This window comes from Pezoporus occidentalis, unplaced genomic scaffold, assembly GCF_034315485.1.
Source record: "Pezoporus occidentalis ecotype Australia unplaced genomic scaffold, CSIRO_AGI_Poc_V1 ctg88, whole genome shotgun sequence".
Classification (NCBI taxonomy): domain Eukaryota; kingdom Metazoa; phylum Chordata; class Aves; order Psittaciformes; family Psittacidae; genus Pezoporus; species Pezoporus occidentalis.
Window position 1 is genome coordinate 2723432 of NW_026916242.1, and position 22199 is coordinate 2745630.

Below are 22199 nucleotides of genomic sequence, written 5' to 3' on the forward strand. Positions count from 1 at the left end.
ACAGACTGGATAAATGAACAAAAGTGCATGTACATAGTGAAAAAAGAAATTAAGCAGTCAAAACATCTTCTATTTAAAGAAAATGTTTCTAACAGAATAAGAAACATGTTCTAATTGAAATAAATAACATGTATGTGTTTTGTACTAGTTATTCATGTTTAGCAATACAGATATTGGAAGAAATACCTTGTGATAAATTTTCTACTATATTGTAAAAATGTGATAGTGACTTAAGGGCCAGGCCTTAGTTAATAAGGAGAACAAAATTTGCAGGAAGATTATTTGGAACAGTGAAATTATTACTAGTGAAATTCTTGATAAAGTTTGAATAATTTTCAAACACCTAGTCGTGGTAAAATTAGCCTTATTTTTCCTGAAGATAAGTATTTGAACATTTGAGAGGACTCTGAACTTGGAAGTCGTAAAGAGAAAGCTGTCCCTAAATGTAAGCATAAATATTTTAGGTTTTTTTGTAACAGCATCGTATGATATTAAAAATAGATAAGTTTATCAATTACTAGCTCAAAATTCTTGAGGTTTTTCTCTAAGTCTTCTGAAATCTGAGGAAGTTTCTCCAAACATCCTTAATGGATCCATGGGTAATGATTAAACCCTGAAAAAGCAGATAAACAAACTCTATCTTCGCTTCCTCCAAATCATTGTTCACTTTTTTTTTTTTTTCCCCCTACAGAACTTGAAGAATCCAGACAAAAATGTCCACCTTGCTGGTATAAGTTTGCCCACACTTTCTTAATTTGGAATTGTTGGGAGCCCTGGTTAAAAGTGAAGAATATAGTTGAATTTATTGTAATGGATCCACTTGTTGACCTAGTTATAACTGTTTGCATAATTTTAAACACGCTGTTTATGGCCATGGAACATTACCCAATGACTAACAATTTCTGTATTGTGCTTAAAATAGGAAATCAGGTAAGTTCCCTAGTGGACACAGCCTCTAGGTTGGGTTTGAGGTGGTTGGTTCATTTGTTTTATAATGGCAATAATATAGATCATGTTATCTAGTATAGTTTTTAACCTATGTTTGTTGTGAAAAATAGTTCTGTTGATTATGGTGTAACAAAATAATAAAACAATTTTGTTATTAGAATATATAAAATTCTAGTACATGTTGAGATTGTATTCAGGTTTAAGTCTAGAGTTGTTAATGTGTCAACATTTTAATTTTAGGCTTATATTTTTAGCCAGTATCAACATAGTTCAATGTTTTCACCTTAACCAGGAGTCAGAGAGCATTATCTATGGAAAGTAATCCTGTCGCTGTTTAAAATAAATTCAGGATGTGTTTGAGGAGAAAGACAGGGGAGATGAATAGGTGAGGAACAGTGACTGTTGCAGACATCTTGTCTGTCTTGTGATCCTGCCTGTGTGTTTTACCCAGGAAGTACAACCATTTTTTCCTGTCATATTTAATATTAATGTAATTTTGAGCCCTGTGAGTGTAAGAATTTGTGTTTACACCCAGTCAGCTAAAATGTCACTGTACTACATGTGTAGTTTCAGCAGTTGATTGTTTGCTTTTTGAGCTGTGTAGCACTCTCTTTTAAGAACTGTCAAATGCTCCTGGGTTGTTTTGTTTTGAAGTTTGCTCATCTTCCCAGTAAAAGATAACAATTTATGCAGTTCTGGAGATACTGGTGGTCATAAATCTACAGTAAACACAACAAATTATTTAAGAGGCGTTTGCTTTCTGCTTCAGGTAGTGTCAGAGACATTGAGAGGCAGAAAGGAGCTTTAGTTTAAGTATGAGCCTTGGCATTATTGGCCTTTTGTTTTGTTTTTTTTTTTTTCAGCTAGAGAGAGAAGATGCGCTTACTTTATCTAGAATCATAGAATCATAGAATAGTTAGGGTTGGAAAGGACCTTAAGATCATCTAATTCCAACACCCCTGCCATGGGCAGGGACACCTCACACTAAACCATTCCACCCAAGGTTCTCTCCAACCTGGCCTTGAATGCCGACAGGGATGCAGCATACACAACCTCCCTGGGCAACCCATTCCAGTGCCTCACCACCCTAACAGGAAAGTATTTCCTCCTCATATCCAATCTAAACTTCCCCTGTTTAAGTTTTAACCTGTTACCCCTTGTCCTATCACTACAGTCCCTAATGAAGAGTCCCTCCCCAGCATCCCTATAGGCCCCCTTCAGATACTGGAAGGCTGCTCTGAGGTCTCCACGCAGCCTTCTCTTCTCCAGGCTGAACAGCCCCAACTTTCACAGCCTGTCTTCATATGGAAGGGGCTCCAGTCCCCTGATCATCCTCATGGCCCTCCTCTGGACTTGTTCCAACAGTTCCATGTCCTTTTTATGTTGAGGACACCAGAACTGCACACAATACTCCAAGTGAGGTCTCACGAGAGCAGATAGAGGGGCAGGATCACCCCCTTCAACCTGCTGGTCACGCTCCTTTTGATGCAGCCCAGGATACAGTTGGTTTCTGAGCTTTGAGGGCACACTGAAGCCAGCTCATGTTCATTTTCTCATCGATCAACACCCCCAAGTCTTTCTCCACAAGGCTGCTCTGAATCTCTTCTCTGCCCAACCTGTAGCTGTGCCTGATTGCTCCATCCCAGGTATAGGACCTTGCACTTGGCATGGTTAAACTTCATGAAGTTGGCATCAGCCCACCTCACAAGTGTGTCAGGGGCCCTCTGGATGGCATTCCTTCCCTCCAGCGTATCAACCGAACCACTCAGCTTGATGTCATTGGCAAACTTGCTGAGGGTGCTCTCAATCCCACTGTCCATGTCAGTGACAAAGATGTTGAACAATTTAAGGTCTCATGAAAACTCTTAAGAGTGCATCACTCCCCAGTTCACGATCAGTTCATATTTTTTCACACACCTTTAATTTAAAGCAGCTTCCATTGTGGCAAAAGCAAGTTTTATTATCTTGCTGAGAAAAGTTCTTTAATTAGATGGGCAGCAAATATGAGGAGCAAACAGGAGGCCTGTTAGGAATAGTTTATTCTTCACTAGTCACTAAACATGTCTCAGGTTTAACTTCAATTAATAGTGTTATGCTATAGCTCATTTTAATGTTGTCACTTTTCCTGTGAGTTTCTGCTTCTGTTAATTTTCTCTACTGACATTCTGCTGTCAGAGGAATTGTTACTTCTTAAGTGTTCTTTATGTGCTGATTCAACTTCCTCATATTCATCTATAAAGTAACAATAAACATTCTTCCTTCAGGTTTTTACTGGAATTTTTGCAGCAGAAATGGTTCTCAAGATAATTGCCATGCATCCTTTTTATTATTTCCAAGTTGGCTGGAATATTTTTGATAGTTTTATAGTTGCCCTTAGTTTGGTGGAGCTTTTTCTGTCAAATGTGGATGGATTATCCGTTCTGCGATCATTCAGATTGGTAAAGAAATAAGTGATTATAATATATCTGTGTTAATTAATTCATTATTTTTATTTTAATTGTATTAATGTAAATAAGACATTTCAGTAATATGTGTATTTTTTGCTAAGTGTTTTAAAAACATGTTTTAAAAAATTATCACTGAGTAGTGTGTGCCATTTTAAGGTTCAGAAGCAACTAAGTATTTTTCAAGGGAAAGCTGTATTTTTTTTTATAATTGTTTTGACACAGATGGGTAAAGCAGAGTGACGTGTACAATTTATTTAATGCCTATTGAGAGATATAAACAAAACATTTGTAGTCTTCTGTCTGCTTTGATATCTGGAAATTGCAAGACTAGAAATGTTCTTTTAGATGCAGAAATTATAAAATACATATTTTTCAATTTAAAAAGATTGGGGTTTTTTTTTCTTATTTTTTTTCTTCCTCCCTGGCAAAATAAAGTATGCTTTATTTTATTAGAAAAAAAAAAATAAAACTGAGAAATTAACTATGAGACATTTTTAACCTGTGATGTCTTTCCATTTTGCATTTCCATTTTGCTTTATCTGAAAACAAAAAAATATTTAATACCTTTTTTTATTTCAGATGGATTATGGCTTATAAGGAGTATCAATTATATTTTTTCCCCTTCATTATTTAAAATGTTTAACCTAGAGCTTGTGTTGGGCTTTTTTTTTCTCCAGACTGTGGAGGCAGTATTCTTTTGGAACACCATTTTTTGAGAACTTCTTAATCCTTTATTTTCTGTCAGTAGAATGCTGTTGAGCTTTCTTGTGGTTTTTGCTTTTGTATTTGGCTTTTTTTTTTAATGTGATTTGTTTCTGCACGTAATTGTTGATGTGTATGCCATGTTCAGAATTTACTATCTGAACAAATTCAACCAGTGTGCTGTTTCTTTCATGTAGAAAAGAATACAGACATGCTGTACAAAAATGAGCAAAGTCTAAAATGTATTAGGCTTTAGAAATGTGGATTTTGTGAAACTCCTGTTTCTGTGTAAATTATGGCTGTTGTCATCATGCTGAAGTTCCTTATTGTCATTGCTGAGAGTCACTTGTTCATAATCTGTTGTTTATTTCTTTACCATTTTTGTAACTACTGCAAATAACATCTCTGTCTTTTTTGTTTTTCAGTTGCGAGTTTTCAAATTGGCAAAATCTTGGCCAACTCTAAATATGCTGATTAAGATTATTGGCAACTCAGTGGGGGCTCTGGGGAACCTGACCCTGGTGCTGGCCATCATTGTGTTCATTTTCGCTGTGGTTGGGATGCAGCTGTTTGGGAAAAGCTACAAGGAGTATGTCTGCAATATCTCTGACAGCTGTGAACTTCCACGCTGGCACATGCATGATTTTTTCCACTCTTTCTTGATTGTATTCCGAGTGCTGTGTGGAGAATGGATAGAAACAATGTGGGACTGCATGCAGGTTGCAGGCCAACCCATGTGCCTTACGGTCTTCATGATGGTCATGGTGATCGGAAACCTAGTGGTATGTAGCCAAAATAATTTGAGAATTCATTTAGAGTAAGAATGGTAACAGAACCAGTAATGAATTTTTAAAGCATCATTAAATGTGTTATTTAAATATGGGTTTTATTATTTTTGTTATGAGTATAGGTGCTGAAATAGTTTTCTGTTTGTTAGATTTTTGATCCTATATGGGATTTTTTTTTCCACTTTCTCTGTTCTATCAAAATGACTGCTTTAACGTTCTTAGGCTGTGAAATGTAAACCATATTGAGCCTTGCTTACTGCACAGCTAACTTTTTATACAACTTGAGTCAAGAAACTTGAACAGGAAGGCAGAAGTTCTGCAGAAAAAGGAGATTCAGATACTTTTTCACCCCTTCAACTTTTTGCTTCTGGTCTTTTAATTGATATTTACACACACTACTAGAGCGGTCTGTACTATATCTTCCTCTTTCAGAGGAAAGCATCAGATCTGTACATTAACAGTTTCTACATTATTGTACGCAAACCTGTCTTTAAAATTTTTATGTTCATTAACTCACCAGTATCTGAGGCCTTCATTTCTCTGCCTCTTGCTCTGCTTTTCTCATTGCCTGCTGAGTCTTCCACTATTAGTCTACATCTTTTCTTTATGCAACTTTCAATAGCAAAAGAGATTTTAAATTAACCGTCCTGCCAGCATTCTTTAGGAATAAAATTTCCAACAAGAATAAACTAACTGTCTTTAAACCAGTCATGTATTACTACCAGTAAAACAGCCACTTGCTTCAGGATTTTCTACAGATCTGTTTTTTTTAGAGAGCTGTTTGGTTGACCAAATAAAATGTCCTCCTTCCATAGTTTTCTAAACCAGAAGACAGAAGTTTGTGGAATGAAGTATCCATCTCTGATTTGTTGTTTGGTTTTTGGTTTTTTTTTTTTCTTTCACAGTATTTACTGTGTTGTGATTTTATACCTTAGCTCTAGCAGAATTTCTTTCATGAGCAATCTCTGCTGTATATTCAGGGCTCTGTTATCCAGTTGTCTCTCTATGTTCCTTAAGCATAGTTTTATTCTGTTGCCTTCAAAGCTGAATAGAAGAGCTGATGTGAAGGCTTTTAAGAGTTGATATTCCGCTGCTTTGGCTATCCTAGTACCATTTGAGCTACTGGTAAACTCTGGGCTTATATAAATGATACCTGTTCTATGTTTTGTCTTGCTGAATGAAGAGGATGACTTGTGGGTTAGGAGATACGGTGTTCTTCACATTTTTTAAGTTACCTACAGCAAAATACCTGTGTGAGTTTGTTTAAGAAAGCTCTTTTCTGCACATATGAAGTATGTGTTCTGTTGAAGAGTGCTTTCTTGTCCAGAGAAGTAAACATTTTTGATCTGTTCAGTTAGTACAAAAGAATCGTTTATTTCTGACCTTCTACAAACATAGAAGGGTAGGTGTTGTACTTAAAATGCATTTATATTTTATCTACTGCGTATTTTCCAAATCATATACAGCAAAGGAAAACACGAACCCTGAGTTAATAATGGTGATAGAAGAAGCATGTGGATGAAATTCACATGTATTGTCTTTTTTTGTCTTTTTCTTTTTTTTTTTTGGTTTTGGGGTTTTTTAGGTATTGAACCTTTTTCTGGCCTTGCTGCTGAGTTCATTTAGTTCGGACAGCCTTTCTCCTACAGAGGATGATAATGAAATGAACAACTTACAGATTGCTGTTGCAAGAATTCAGAAGGGAATAGATTATGTGAAGAAAAAAGCAGGTGAATGTGTCCGAAAAGCATGTTGGGGGAAACAAGCTGCTGTAAATCAAAGAACAGCAACAGATCAATTGCATGAGAGACCTGAGAAAGACCGTTGCATTTCCAACTGTACCATTGCTGAAATAAGGATAGATACGAATTATCACAAAAATGAGAATGGAATGGCCACTGTTATAGGTGACAGTGATTATACATCATTCATAAACAACCCAAGCCTTACAGTTACAGTACCAATAGCTGCTGGAGAATCTGATTTTGAACATCTAAATACAGAAGAGTTTAGCAGTGACTCGGATTTGGAGGAAAGCAAGGAGGTAAAATTTAAATATTTGATATTTGGTTTGAATGAATTATATGAGTTGTGTTCTTTCATAATATGGCTCTTTCTGCTTAGAAATAGAAAGCAATTGTAATGTGAAATTGTTGGACTCTACTGAGAATACATAACCTGAAGTGGGAAAGTGGAGCTAAAGAGAGTAGGAAATCCATGCAGAGCTGTATAAACATGGCCAGACCCGTTTATAAGAGGGCTTTGAAAAACAAGCATTTCCTGATTTTTAGTTGGATAGACAAACTAGTATACAGATAAAGAATAAACAGAGACAAAAGTCTCTTTTTTTTTTGTATATCATTATATTTCCATGAAGTGAGGGTGAAAGTAAACTGCTATTTAAAACCAATAAGGGAGTATTAATAAAGGAAATGAATCCCATTGCATCTGATTTTTAAAGCTCACTGAATTCTGCAGAAATTAGCATCATTTGTACTCTATAACCTAACAAGGGTGCTAACTGAAGCTTAATGAGAGCAATAGCAAAAGTTTTTGAATTCTTAAGTCAGATTGATGGGGGAAAGCCAAGGGAACAATGTCAATATTGCCAGGTGACTGTGTCAAGTAAAAATGATGAGGAAAAAAATAAAATTACTGTATGAAAAAAAATACTAATTTCTTGCTTGTTTGTGAGAGTTTTGAACCTGTCACTTCAAAGCCAGCTGCCTGACCTTAAGCTGGGCCAGTTTTAGGAAAGTAGCCACTTGCCAGCAGCTGCAGACTGAGGGGGAAAGGAAATTCGTGGATTTCATCAGGATCCTGAGAGACACTTTGAAAATTCAGATTGCTGTGCTGCGGTTCCAGAGCAGACTGTCTGGTATCAACTCCCCTGGCACCTGAAGGCCCAAGGACATAAATGGAGTGTCACTGCTTGTGCAAACAGTCATACTCCAGCATGGATTGTTTTGTCAGGATTATTTTGTTTTCCTTTGTGCGTTGGCTTGGTTTTGGTTTTTTGTTTGTCTGTTTGATTGCTTTTTGTTTGTTTGGGTGTTTCTGGTTTTGTGTTGGTGCTTTATTAGTATTATTGTTTGATCAGTTGTGGGCTTTTTGGGTTGTTTTTGTTTTGAACTGGCAATGAATTTGCCCATATTATTTCCAAATTTTAGAAAATAAGTTTGTTCTAACAAAGTATAATTAAATCAAACTTCAATTTGAAAAGACTAATAAGGAACTCTGCATCGTTTCTTTTATTGTAGAGTTCAGCATTCAGTAGGATTACACTCATTTGGTATTTCAGCAGCTGATTTCCTGACATTTGATCTGTTCCATCTACTTTTTGGAGCTTCTGTTATTCTATATATTATATTGACCTCTGTGTTGTGAAGACCTTAGAGTACTAAGAAACCTTTAAAAGCAAAGCAAAGAGGAAGCTATAATGTCTGCTGAATATTTTTTATTTATGAACTAGATAACAAAATCTGTGCTTTCTCCCCGCTGATTTTCAAGTTTAAACATAACTATTAGCTGTTTAAAAGATGCTATTATCTAGTATTAAATTTAACCTACCTCAGTTTGGAAAAGCGGCTATGGAATGGCGTATTTGAAAGACAACCATAGGAGATACGTAATTGAACAACCAAAAAAACTATTTCATGTATACTAGTTCATAGTCAGTAAGGAAATTGACTTTAATTTTGTAGATTATTCCAGACTTTCCTTTTAGATTGGAGCAGCTTATACAGGAGTTGTTAAATAGCTATATTATTTGATGAGCCTTTGAGAAGACTACCAGAAGACTAATAAAAGATGTATGTGAGGTACTTGCAGAAATGACAGGTTTATTGCTAGGCATGGGTTTTCACTTTTACATTACTTTGTATCTGTTACAATCCGTAATACACCTTGAACTTTTTTAAGTCATGCAGTTAAAAGAGCTAACAAAGCTGGGAAAAATTGCTTACCTGGAAGTTTTCATACTTGACGTGGTATGATTGATTTTTTTTGTTTTGTTTTGCATGTGGCTTCTTTCTGAAAGTGTATCCTAGATGCATATTTAGCAACTAGTTATTTTAAAGGTCTAATTACTACTTCTTAGGGAATGCGTAAAGCTTTAATATACATAGTGTGGGTTTGTTTTGGGATTGTGGTGGGTTTTTTGGTTGGTTAGTTTGCTTTTTTTTAGTTGTGGTTTGGATTTGGTTTGGTTTTGTTGTTTGTTTTTTTTTTTCTTACATTCAGGCCCAAGTCCAATATATGTCTATGACCTTCAGATATTCTGCTGACTTTACCTCTTTCAGTAGGTCTTTGGATATGGCTAAAGCACTAATCAACAACTATAAATGTTATGTTTTGCAAATGTGTGACATGTCTAGAAAACACATTTTTAAGTAAACAGGAATCCATACTTCTGTTTCCAGAGCTCAGACGTCCTAAAGGGTACCATGTTTTAACTTCATTGCGTACCATTCTTACTTCTCACAGGAGTAAAATCAAGCTGGATCAGTCAAGAATGCAGATCTGGTGCTTTTTAACCAGGCAGAGCAACGTGTCAGCATGTTAACACAGGTTCCTACACAAATCATACATATATGATCACTTTTGAGATTGATTGGCCTGCATGCTACTCAGCTACGATATATTTTTCTCATCCATTGCAATGTAGCGGAAACATGCGCAACCACTTTGCAAGCCGAGTCCCATGACTCACATCACAGCATGGTTGAGGGCAACGCAAACATATTCCTCTCTCCTTGTTACATCTTTGGTATTTTTTGTACTACTTCTGTGGCATAACCTGCATGCTTTGTAGGTTTCTATTAATGTTAACTGAAATATTAAGCCTCAAGACTGTTCCAAGTTTAAAAGAAGTTACCAGCCTATAATTTTATGAAAATAGAAAGGTAATCTTCACTTTGCTGTTCCTGTTCATCTGTTGAACCATGTTTTCAGCTGTCATGTAATTATGAACATTTTCTGATCATGTTCATTTGACCACTGCCTTTGCAGTATTGCATATATAGAATTACTTGTGTGCTAAAATGTTTATTTCTTTTGATATAAATTGTTTAATGTTAGTTCACATTTTTTTTGTAATTTACATTCCAGTTTTCTCATATAAGAGAAACTACAATTCAGGATGAAAGATACATTTTTGGGAACAATCAAACATATCTTTTTCTGTACATACACATAGTTCTTTTGAATATGGATGTAATAGTTTAGTTGAATTCTACTCATGAGTATTATTCATGTCTGTAAGATTGAAAGTTAGGGAATCATTTGTACCAATTTTGCTCTTCATCATCAATAATTGCTTATTTGTGAACCCAATCCATTTGTTTTATTTTTAGAAGACAGATGTAAAACATGTATGTAGGATTCTATGTAGGTGTCTAAGTAAACCTTGGTGATTTAAAATAATATAAATAAGGAAGTTCAAGCAAGAAGGAAATATAAAAAATAGGAAAATAGAGGATAAGGTTAAAATTAACACAATTGTTAAAAAGATACAATAAGAAATAGTATCTTCCCAAACCTCTAAATGCAGGAACTCCAGAACTGTAACACAAACCATAATTGAGTGAAACTATGTGTTTTTTATTCCTGATGATCTTTTCTGAACAGTTTGGCAGTTCTGCTCCTTGCCACTTGGGGGTTAGTGAGGTATTCTTTTTCCAAATACATATTTTGTCGCGTGGTTTTGTTGTGAATCCTGCATTATTTTTCTTTTGCACACATTATATATCGGAAATGTTTCAGGTCTCACTTTTGTGCTCATGGGGACTGTAAGCTATTCAGAAGGATGGAATGGAAAAATATCTTTTTGGGGATTTTTGCAAACCATTTTAGAGAAGGCATTTAAATAGGAGAGGGTAGAATGTGGTAGTATGCCATCCTACTAGGGCTAGGTATGACAGGTATGGGGGGATGATTCAGATTTCATGGATATTGTTTATGCTCCTGCTTCAAGCTTCTGCTGCCACGAATCCGACAACTACAGAACAGCATGCAAGCTAGTAAACCAGGAGCTTGTAACGACTTGAGTGATAAAAAATTGAATCTCTTTTATTTGTATATTGCATTGTTTTACTGTAACCTTCCCTGCACAGTAATTTGATGCTTTTTTGTTTTTTTTTTCTAATATATATATGCATGACATTTTTTTCTAAGTTACATAGGTAAGGTAGGTTTTGGGTTTAGTTTGGTAAAAAAACACCTAAGTATTTTCTAAGGACAATACTTTTTTATTGAAAAAGTATTCCTTGCTGAAAATAGATTTGATTAAGCAGGAAAATATTAATTTATGACCTATAAGCACTCTAACACAGGTCTTCTAATGATTTCTATTACATTTCTAAGTAGAAATACTTCCGGATCCTCTTTTCTAAGAGGTTTCTGAACATACTCTCCAAAGTGCTGTTATCAACAATCGTCTTTCACAGTTTGGTACAGTTCTTTACCTTCTTCTCCATCAAAAAAAAAAACTTGGTCTACAGAAAATGAGAGAGAGATAGATATTCTTAGTAAATGAGAAGATGAGAATATGCAGCAGTCTTTGGGCTTGTTTAGGGTTTTTTGTTTGTTTCTCTTTTAAATTACCTGAGACAATGTTTCGCTTTTATTCCTTATATTAACAGTTCTATTGCTTGTACTTTTGTTCTTTGCTTTGGAGGCTGGGAAACATACCAGATTTTTCTTTATTCTTTGGATATCAACATTTGAATGACTTGTAAGTTAAATTTACAGTAGATTGTATCATGTGAATACTCAGGCCTACTTATTTTTAGCTCTTATTGTGGAGGTTTTCTTAAATTCTTTATCTGCAATTTCCTGTAGTTTCATTTATTACTTTTAGGATGATGTTCACTAAAAATTTACTTTTTACTAATTACCTTAAGGAATTGTTAGTGGCTTCAGTGGGACGGTTCGAGGTAGTGACATTGTTCTTGCAAGTAATTGTGCCAGTGTACTTTGACTCCTTCAGGAAAAAAAAGGAAAGATCATGAGCTCCAAATCTGACCTTGTAACAGCACAGTAGAGATTTGTATTGATAAAAATAGTGTTTTCAAAATCCAAATAGCTTTTCAGTGCTAACACTGAGAAAGAAAAATAACATTATAGTCAGGGAACTTTCTCTTAACAAAAATGGTTTAGTTGCTGATTTGCAAAAGTCAAGTATTAAATGAGATATATAACTTCATGTTCTAGACACATTGATTCTTTTCCATTTCTTTTCCATTTATCATTGTTCATCTTTTAATGTTGTTAATTCATAAAATTCTGTTGAAATCACGTCATCTGCTCAGTGTGCTAAGTAGCTTATGTTCAGTTCAAATGACCCAGAGTACTTCATGTTGGTTTTCATTTTTATTAGCGATATGACAAAAAACTTCAGATGAAAGCAGCATATTAATGAAATAGGGGAGGTATATGCTGCTATCCTCAGGTTAAGTAGAATCAGTAATAGGAAAATGTTTGCTGTAAATATTGATATTTAAAAATTAATGGTACTAAAAATGGAAATTGTTTATATTAAATATGTCTAACTATTCCAGATAATCAGTTTCTAAAGTAGCAGCTAAGTAGGCAATATTACTGAATCCTTTTAAGAAAAGTTAATGTGGAGCACTGGATTGCTTTTTCTTATTAAATTGTCTCTGTCTTCTTTAACAAACATAGATATTAAACTTTTTTTTTTTCCCTGAAATAATTTTGTCCTTTCTCATTTTGGAGTTGAGGTGTAAATATAGCTTGGTTAGAAATTCTGTAACTTGTCTGTAACATGTCTCTTAATCATGCAAGTCTAGCTAAACTAATGAAAATGGTGTTAATTCTACAAAACCGAGGCTGTTTTAGAAAGTGCGCTTACATCATTCCCTACAGACATTTAGTTGTGTGAGTTCATTACTGATGTTATATACTTGATAAAACATCATAAAATGTCAGAGAATGCTGTGACCAAAACTACTTTGATTTAGTTTGGTACATATACTCAACTTAAATATACAGGACACTGTATTTTCCTTTAAAATCTCCAGACTATGGACTTTTGCAATACACATGGAGATTACAAAATATAAAATAAATTAAGGCTTATTCTTCTATTACTAATATATTTTGTACTATTGTTATGTGTAATTTTAATAATTACAACAGAACACATCCTCTCTTCTGACTATTAACACGTATGTGTACCAAAGTAATGAGTAGTTTCAGAATGCACAATGTCATACATATGTGCATTGGCAAAGAAGAATGCAAATGCTAGTTGAAATGTATTTATCATACTTTTTCCTGAAAAAAAACCTCCAAACTTATCAGTGTGTATGAAAAAAAAAAAAAGGTATTTGTGTGGTAGTGACAATTATGGTTTAAGATAGTCCAGACTTAATTTCTTTTAATAATTTGTTGAGGGTAATGTTCAAATTCACATCTGAAAGAAAATTTCATATTAATCCTGATTTTACTTTAGTATTTTCCAATCTAGATCATAAGAATGTTCTTAAAATGAAAGCTAAGTAAATTATGTGTATCAGAGGAAACCAAATCTTATCATAAATCCTCATGTATGCTAGAAATTATGAACTTGCATCATATTGGTTTTGAAGATGCCAGTGAAAAATAACTGATAATTAATTTCCTTTCTTCTGTATTGTGAATATTGGCCACTGAAATAAAGTCAGCCCTTAAAAATCTGCTACATTTTCTCCATTGGACAATTAACCATGATAATTCACAATTTAAAGTGTTTTGATGTCAGGATTTACTGTCTTGAGGTTGAGGAGACTGCGCCAATGAAAATAGCTACCAACACACATTATCTTAACGCATACAGTATAATTGATATTGTTTTAAAATGTAGGAAGAGAATTTATAGTAAGACAATAATAGTAGAAAGGAAAATGAGTAGAATATGTATCAGAAAGTCTACTCGGTAGTAATAAATTTTGAATAAGACTGTACTATTTTTAGACCAGAAATTCTGGAATTCCATGAAAGATTGCATGAATTGCCTTGCAATCTCTAGATAGAAAGTGGATGATTTATGCACATTTCAACAGCATTAACTGCTACATGTGGATGTTTGTGTGTATTTTTGGTGAGAAATATGATGATTATTTTGTGCACACTGTTGCATGCTTTAACTTAATTACCATTCTAAAAATGTAAATATTAGTAAAGTATAATTGTTACCAAATTTTATTTTCAGAAGCTAAATTTTTCCAGCTCATCTGAAGGAAGTACAGTTAATTTAGCTCTCTTTGGAGAAGAAAAAGCTGAAACTGAACCAGAAAAAGCATCAGAGGTACAGGCATGCTTTACAGAAGGTATGTTTTACAGAAGATGTGGAAATAAAATTTGGGGTTTGCCACCACGTTTTGGTTTTTTGTAACAAGCATTGGCAGTTCAAGGAAGCTATTTGCTGCAGCAGTCCAGGATCCTAGATTGCCAAGTGTTATGGTGTGATTAGTTTTGCCTGTTGTAGATAGTTGTACTGAAGACCATTGAACCCTTTGTGTGATAAAAAATTAAATATATGTGGATGTGATCATTCATAATATTTTAAAACAAACACTCGGCACAATTTTTCTTAGCAATTAGTAATCCTGTGGATTTAAATGACGTCGTCAGTAGTGAAATTTGCAAGACCAAATCCTACACCAGGTTCACTACACTGTGAAATTTAAGCCAGAATCATGTGATTACCTGTGGTCCATTCACAGTGCTAGAAAGCAATCCAGTGGATGATTCAGATCTTTGAAAGTTTGACTCAAACAAATTAATTAATATCTTGACATTACACCATTAATGTGAGGAGGATGTGCATGAGTATAATGTAAAGTAAAAACATAGCATGAAATCCTGTGTTTTTATTCAAATACAGAAGTCTTAACAGCATGCTTTTGCATGTTCTTAGAAGTTTCGATTTCTTTAGTTCTGTGTAGCTATATCCTTTAGGGGACTACTGATACTGTATAGGAATGTATTTCCCATTTTTGTGATCTTGTGGGTTTTACTTTACTTTTAAGTCATGATTAGAATAATTCAGAACAAAATGTTTCAGGGCTATATTTCTTATCCTATCCATGCTTTTAGATTTACTGTTACAAAGACACCTTTGACTTAGGCTGTTTGACTCTTGTCATTTGAAATATTATTTCACTCATGTTTAAAAAAAAAATGTTTTGGAACATGGACTCTTGTACTTTTTTTAATCACTTCTTGTGTAATTTCACATTACAGTTCTTCCTTATGTGACTATCAGTCTTTGGGTATAACATTAATTTTCCCATAACATAGACATTTTGAGTAGTTGAAGGTAAGGTAAATCATGCTTTTCACAGTGATTCCTATTTTAGCTGAGCTGATGAAATACAGAATAACTTACTTGTAACATGAACTTAATGACACTCAGAGGAAACTAGAATACTGCCTTTGGGACCCATTAAAATAATTTAAACTTCATTATGTTTCTATGTGATTAGTATTTTTTAAAGAAATAAGACTACTATTAGCCAGGAAGATACTGAGGTTCACTGAAAGCTGTACCCAGAGGCCCCATGATAAAGGAGTTCTCCAAGGTGAGGCAGAATTCTGTGGATGGTTGCTGCAAATCTGTGCCACATAGAAAAGCTCTCACCATTTCACAGTTAAATTAGTTCTTTATGTCATGAAAGATGTATCCTTAGTCAGTCCTTGAAGCAGAGGTCATTCCTTTATAATAAAGGATGTTTACATCTGTGAGATTTATTTGAAATTGGTGAGAGACAGAAGTACCTTTAAAAGAAGCTGGACTCTTGAACAAGTGTATGTGCAAGTTGCTATGTGTTTATGCTTTTTGTTTCTACTCCCTGACAATAGTCATGTATTCTTTGATTTTCTGTATATAAATGAGATATAAATTATAAAAAAATATGCCTATAAATGAAATTTAGCTCAATTAGATAATTAGATATTTGGGTTGGTTTTGGTTGTTTAGGTTTTTTTTTTTCTAAGCTTGATGCAGTGTCAGGGTAGTAGAAAAGTTGTGTACATGCAAGTATACATGCACATTTTCCTTCATCCAAAGTACCAAATTGAGCCGGTGAGGATGCTTTAATTAGCCTGCAGTAATTTGAAGTGTAAAATGAAGTAATTTGAACAGCATGAAACAGGAGCTAGTTAAGAGTGATTTTGCTTTTACAGGACAATGAGAATTCTACAGTATAACAATTTGTCATTGTATTATTAGGCTGTATACGGAAATTTAAATGCTGCAAAGGCAGTATGGAAAGCACAACAGGGAGAATCTGGTGGAACCTTCGAAAAACCTGCTACAAGATAGTAGAACATAACTGGTTTGAAACATTCATTGTCTTCATGATTCTTCTCAGCAGTGGTGCTCTGGTAAGTGGAGCTTACACCCATAGAAATAGTACCTATAAAATATTTTTTGTCACATAGTGTTATAAAACATCTGTGTTTATTAACAGGGGAAAAAAAGTCTTGAAAGAGAGCTTCAAACTAAATTCCCAGAATATTTTTGGTAGTGTATATAAAATAAGTCATTACAATTCTGCTGTCAAATAGTGTTCTATGTGTGAATTTTTGATTAATACAAGGTGATACTTGTGTGTGAGGGTACTTACTAAAATGGTTACACTAAAAATCTTGTTGAAGAAATTACAAAAGTCCTACAAAATATGTTTTATGCAATAACTAGAACTAGTACTCTAAAATTGTCTCAAAAGCAGTACAGATAGTTAATTCATTGTGTTCAGTTAATTTTTTGCTTTAGTTTTTCTGGACGGGTATATAGGAATTCTTGAATTCCTTGGTACTGTTAGAGACAATTAGTCCTTCACACAGCTACTGAGTATTGGGATCTGGTTGACGTAGGATTTGGAATATGCTGTCATTATCTCTGCTCTGGCACCTGAAGCATCATGTCCCTTTCTTCTTCTTTGACCTTGAATTTTGCAGGATGGTTTCTCTCACTTTTTTGTCTTCAGTCCTCATACTGCCATGAGATGTTTTGCCCTCTCTTTAGGTATGTTTTAGCAGAGGCACCACCAGCTTCACTGGTGGGCCCAGCTACTTCCTGTGGTGGATTCATTGTGGAGCTTGCACAGGGCAGCCCATGGCCTCTGCTCACAGCCTTCTGCTGCTAAAACCTTGCCATCAACACCAAATACTGGAATTCAGTAAACAGCAGCAGCAGCATAATATTTGGTCACTGTAGTTCATGATTCTCTTTTGTTAGTAAATATCAGTTTATTTAATAGCCTGAGTGGCTTTTCACGGTACTACATTGTAATTCTGCTTTGAGTACTGCTGAAATTTCTAAAAACATTTTTTGCAACTTCAGTCATTATATTGTAATTCCATTATCAGGCAGTGATGAAATCTAAAATTCAGAAAGAATCCAATTGTAATCTCTGCTCTTTTTAAGGTAAAATGTCTAAAGTTGAAAGTGATTTTACCTTGCTGGTTCTAATTCAGTTCTTTTGGCTTAATTTGTAGTTTGCAAAGACCTATGAATATCTGATTTACATGTATCCCATTCTTCACAGGCTTTTGAAGATATATATATTGAACAGCACAAGACTGTAAAAACCATGCTGGAATATGCTGATAAAATCTTCACTTACATCTTTATTCTTGAAATGGTGCTAAAATGGGTGGCCTATGGTTTTCAAACCTATTTCACTAATGCTTGGTGCTGGTTGGACTTCCTGATTGTTGATGTAGGTACTATACTTTCTATGTAGTGTATTTCTGTCATTTAGGCAGGTCCTTTTAATGTAACTCCAGTCTGATACATATATATACCAAGGGAGTATAAGTAGGGTTTAAAAGAACAGAAAAGATTCCAATGTCACAATTATTCAGTGAATAGCTAAATCTGCCTTTGTATTTATGTATGCTATCATTGATTCTGTTCAGAGTTTTACTGCCCTGGGTCCCAATCATTGAGTATGTCTGTGTCTGTGGTACAGTTAGAAGTCACACCTGTCAGTTGTGTCTGACTGAGTATATACCGCTGTGAAGCCTGTTGTCATCTGCAGGCAGCATAAATTACTAGTTATTCATATCTCTGGTTTTATGTGAACTATTCTAAGTGCGAATTAGTAGAAGCAAATGTTACTGACTCACATTGTATCATGACTAACATAATGCATCTGTAGTAGAGCACTGGTTAGCATTGTAACATGTCATATAGAATGGGATTATGTTTTCAGTACATTTCAGGCTTTGGCTGAGTTGAACAGCATGATCCTCTACTAAAATGCTTTTTATTCAAATCGCCATTCATTTTGTAGAGGTATGATAATCATTTTTCTAACTAGCACTCTATGATAAAAATTCCAGAGATTAAGGTCTTGCTTTGTTTAAACAGGTCTGAAATTAACTTCTTTTTTTATCTTGTTCTTGCTAGGAGCTCAGGGTCCTTATGAAATTTTTTGCTGATATCCAGATCAGAAGCTTCTTCCTCAAGGCATTACTTTTGTGTTGTGAGTCTATTAAAAAAAAAGAATATAATCTTTTGTTTTGTTTCTTCTAGGTCTCCTTGGTTAGCTTAGTGGCTCATGCTCTGGGTTTGTCAGATCTCAGCGCTATTAAATCCCTCCGAACATTGAGAGCTTTGAGACCTCTAAGAGCTTTGTCGCGCTTTGAAGGCATGAGGGTAAGAAAAAAGAAAGAGTGTGTAAAACATAAAACTATGCCTAATTATAAAATCTTGGAGGAGCACTGAACTGCATGTCTGTTTTCAAGGCCAACGGTAACATGTTTGGTTGTATTACATGTGCTGTTCCTTTTCTATTTGCATTACTTCAATGTACTTTAATGTTCTACATTAGATATTTTGCTATATTTGAAAAAAAAAGTTTTTACTAGTCTAACTACTGTTTAACTATTTTTTTCTCTGTGTTTATTTACTAGGTGGTTGTGAATGCTCTTACTGGAGCAATCCCATCCATTATGAATGTACTTTTGGTTTGTCTTACATTCTGGCTAATTTTCAGCATCATGGGAGTAAATTTGTTTGCTGGAAAGTTCTATCACTGTGTAAACACCACAACTGGTGTGATGTTCCCTCCAGAGCAAGTCAGTAATAAAAGTGTGTGTGAAGATCTTATGCTCACCCATGAGGATGTTCGGTGGAAAAATGTGAAAGTAAACTTTGATAATGTTGGAGCTGGTTATCTTTCTCTGCTTCAAGTAGTAAGTGTATAAGTTTTTATAAATTAAATTTCCAGATTTGAGTTTTGTAGCAGCAACATTTCATTCCATAATTTTCTGTGTTACCTTAAAACGTGTGAATGAATATGGGATTTGCTTTTATAATTGTGTTCTGTGAACCAAAGTAAGATTTCTTAGAGTAAAAATCTGATGCATTCTGGAAGAAGAATACCTGATATGTACCAGGTGGATATAAAGTTCCTTGGCACCTGGCCACTAGTACCTGTGCAAGTTCTACAGAAATACAGTATCTAATTAAAAAAAAAAAAAATAATAAAAAATCTAGGATTAATGTTCTTTTGTTTGATCTGTTAAGGCATGTTGACACAGGTACATTCTAGGGCTCATCTGATCTTCAGACAAGAGGAGAACTTACAGAACAAGGGAACTAATAATTTAGAAAAAGGTTTTAAATTTATTTTTTCCTTTCTCTTCTTTCTCTTTTTGTTATCCTTACTAGTCCCACTCCAGTCATTGTGTACTGATGTCAAGTGGGTTTATTGGAGATAACTTTTAGCTTGTTTTTAAACTCTAGATGAGCAATTGCAGAATTTACTAGTGCTAGATTTCCAAGTACAAATCTTCTTTAGAGACAGCATCTGTAAATTGGAACCAATAGGACAGAAACATGTATTCCTAATTGTGTTTGCTTGACAAGCTGCTTCTTTGAAAATATTTGTGCTCAAATACAATCCAAGTGTGCAACACAGGCTGGAATATACTTGACTGGTGACCAGCTCTGTGGAAAGGGACCTGGGAGTCCTGACGAACAGCAAGCTCAATAGGAGTGAACAGTGTGCTGCTATGGCAAAGAAAGCCAACAGGATGCTGGGTTACATCAAAGGCATAACCAGCAGAGATAAAGATGTCATTGTCCCACTTTACTCTGCACTCATCAGGCCACACCTGGAATACTGTGTTCAGTTTTTGGTCCCCAGTATACAAAAAATATGTGGACAGGCTGGAGGAGGGCCATGAAAAAAATGAGGGGGCTGGAGTGCCTCTGCTATGAAGAAAGCCTGAGAGAGTTGGGTTTGTTCATCTTGGAGAAGAGGAAGTTTCAGGGGGACGTTATTGTGGCTGTTCAATATATTAAGAGGGCTTATAAGAAAGAAAAATTTTCCCAAGGCCTGTAGTGCCAGGAAGGGGAAAACAGTTTTATATTGAAAGAGGGTAGACTTAGATTTGATTTGATTTGATTTGATTTAAGGAAGAATTTTTTTTTAAATGATAAGTTGGTGAGACACTGAAACAGGTTACCCAGAGAAGTTTTGAATGCCTCATCATTAGAAGTGTGGGATGTAAAGGCAGATAATCTGCAAAGGTTCCTCCCAAGGCAAACCATTCTATGACTGTATTATTTTCTTAAGATCTATTGGGACTACTTATCTTCTGGAGTTTCTTTCAGGACTATTTGCATATTCTGTCTGAAAAATGCCAACCTATTGTGGCTGATTTTTTAAGCTCTCCTCTTTTGGTAGTCAGAACATTAGAGCTGTGGACCTTGTTTTAAATTGCAGTCTCTGTTATGCTCAGATATTGATTGCAACTCATCCACACCGAGTTTATATGAATTTGCATGAATATTAGGATTTATTCAGTATTTAAGAATTAAGAAGACATATTCCACCGCAAATTGCTTTGTGTGAATACTTCACTCATGTCTTAACGGATTTTTAATACTCTTTATTTTTGTGGATGTAAATGCATTGCAGAAGACAGAGTTTTATAGAATGTTTAAAAAAATTAGAGGTTTAATAGAAAATATTAACAAACTTTGTTTTTAGGCAACGTTTAAAGGATGGATGGATATCATGTATGCTGCGGTTGATTCTAGAGAAGTGAGTGCAATATAAACTTTACAGAGTGAAAACAAAGATAAGATTGATGTAATGAATGTAACTGAATCATATGGCAAAAGGAATAAAGTAAAATATAGAGGAAAAAATCTACAAGCTTGATAAATTTTCTCTATATATATAAGTCTATGCACTATAGTTAAAATGCATATACTTTAAAAGGTAAAAAAATAGTAGATTTACACAAAGTATTATTAATTTAATAAGTCATATATGGCTTCCAATTAATGTCACTGGGATCGCACAGATTAGGAAACAAGTTTTTTCTGTGTCTCCAGAAATAACCCAAATCATCAAGTGACCTCACCTACAACAGCTAATCCAAAATTGCAGACTCTGGAGATCTCAAAAAATAAAATGGCTGAATTTTGCATGTTTTTCTTTTAGTGCTGGTATTGTTTGCATCTCTCCTCTAGCCAGCTCCTGATTTGTGTAGATTCCATAGGGGCTGAACTGCTTTCAGATTTGCACACGTCTGTCAAATTTAGCAAGAATTACATGAAACATCAAACGTCATTAGAGAGGAACTGGCAGACAGAAAAGGAAGGAGTGGCAGGTCTGTGTATGGAATTATGGACACCTGTATTAAATAGATTTTTCAAGTTCAAAGATAAGGCACGTGTAGAAGTTGCTGTCTTGTTGTATGCAATTTCTGTTCCTGCTTCGTATTCTGTAATTTGTCTTAAATATTTTTTGTTATATATTGCTGTTTTTCTATGTTACACAGATAGAAAAGCAGCCCAAGTATGAGGATAACCTGTATATGTATATTTACTTTGTTGCCTTTATCATCTTTGGATCGTTTTTCACCCTAAACCTATTCATTGGCGTCATCATAGATAACTTCAACCAACAGAAAAAGAAGATAAGTATCACTTGTTTAATTTTCAAAACACTTCATTGTTATTGAGCATTCAGCAAACGTATGCAAGAATGAATACGTGTCTTTAAATTTCTCATAGTAATAGGAAAAAAAAATGGCTATTAAGATTTCCTTTTATTCTATTCAAAATAATGAAATAATAGTCTGTGTTTTTTAAGATATTTGAAGTAATTTAAGCTTACGCTGAGTGTCTGTTTTTCACATCTCTCTACAGCCCAATGATGTGTTGTGCATCAGAAAGTTATATATTGTTTTTTGCTTACCCTTACGTGCTGTAACAAAGCTATGTGAAAATGCAGATGACCTAATTCAAGCAAATAGATGATAGGGAAGAAGAGAATAT

General features: G+C 34.6%; 1 protein-coding gene across 3 annotated transcripts in view; it reads left to right on the forward strand.

The window, feature by feature from the left end:
* Positions 1 to 22199, forward strand: part of LOC134156585 (sodium channel protein type 2 subunit alpha-like) — a 71250-nt gene that overhangs the window by 43633 nt on the left and 5418 nt on the right. For all 3 annotated transcript variants that reach the window (XM_062604738.1, XM_062604736.1, XM_062604737.1), the window contains 11 exons: positions 692 to 930; positions 3213 to 3386; positions 4523 to 4879; positions 6471 to 6929; positions 14100 to 14217; positions 16122 to 16276; positions 17443 to 17616; positions 18435 to 18557; positions 18815 to 19096; positions 20902 to 20955; positions 21701 to 21838. In XM_062604738.1, the coding sequence (XP_062460722.1) occupies positions 692 to 930; positions 3213 to 3386; positions 4523 to 4879; positions 6471 to 6929; positions 14100 to 14217; positions 16122 to 16276; positions 17443 to 17616; positions 18435 to 18557; positions 18815 to 19096; positions 20902 to 20955; positions 21701 to 21838 (2273 nt within the window). The remainder of the gene's footprint in view (positions 1 to 691; positions 931 to 3212; positions 3387 to 4522; positions 4880 to 6470; positions 6930 to 14099; positions 14218 to 16121; positions 16277 to 17442; positions 17617 to 18434; positions 18558 to 18814; positions 19097 to 20901; positions 20956 to 21700; positions 21839 to 22199) is intronic.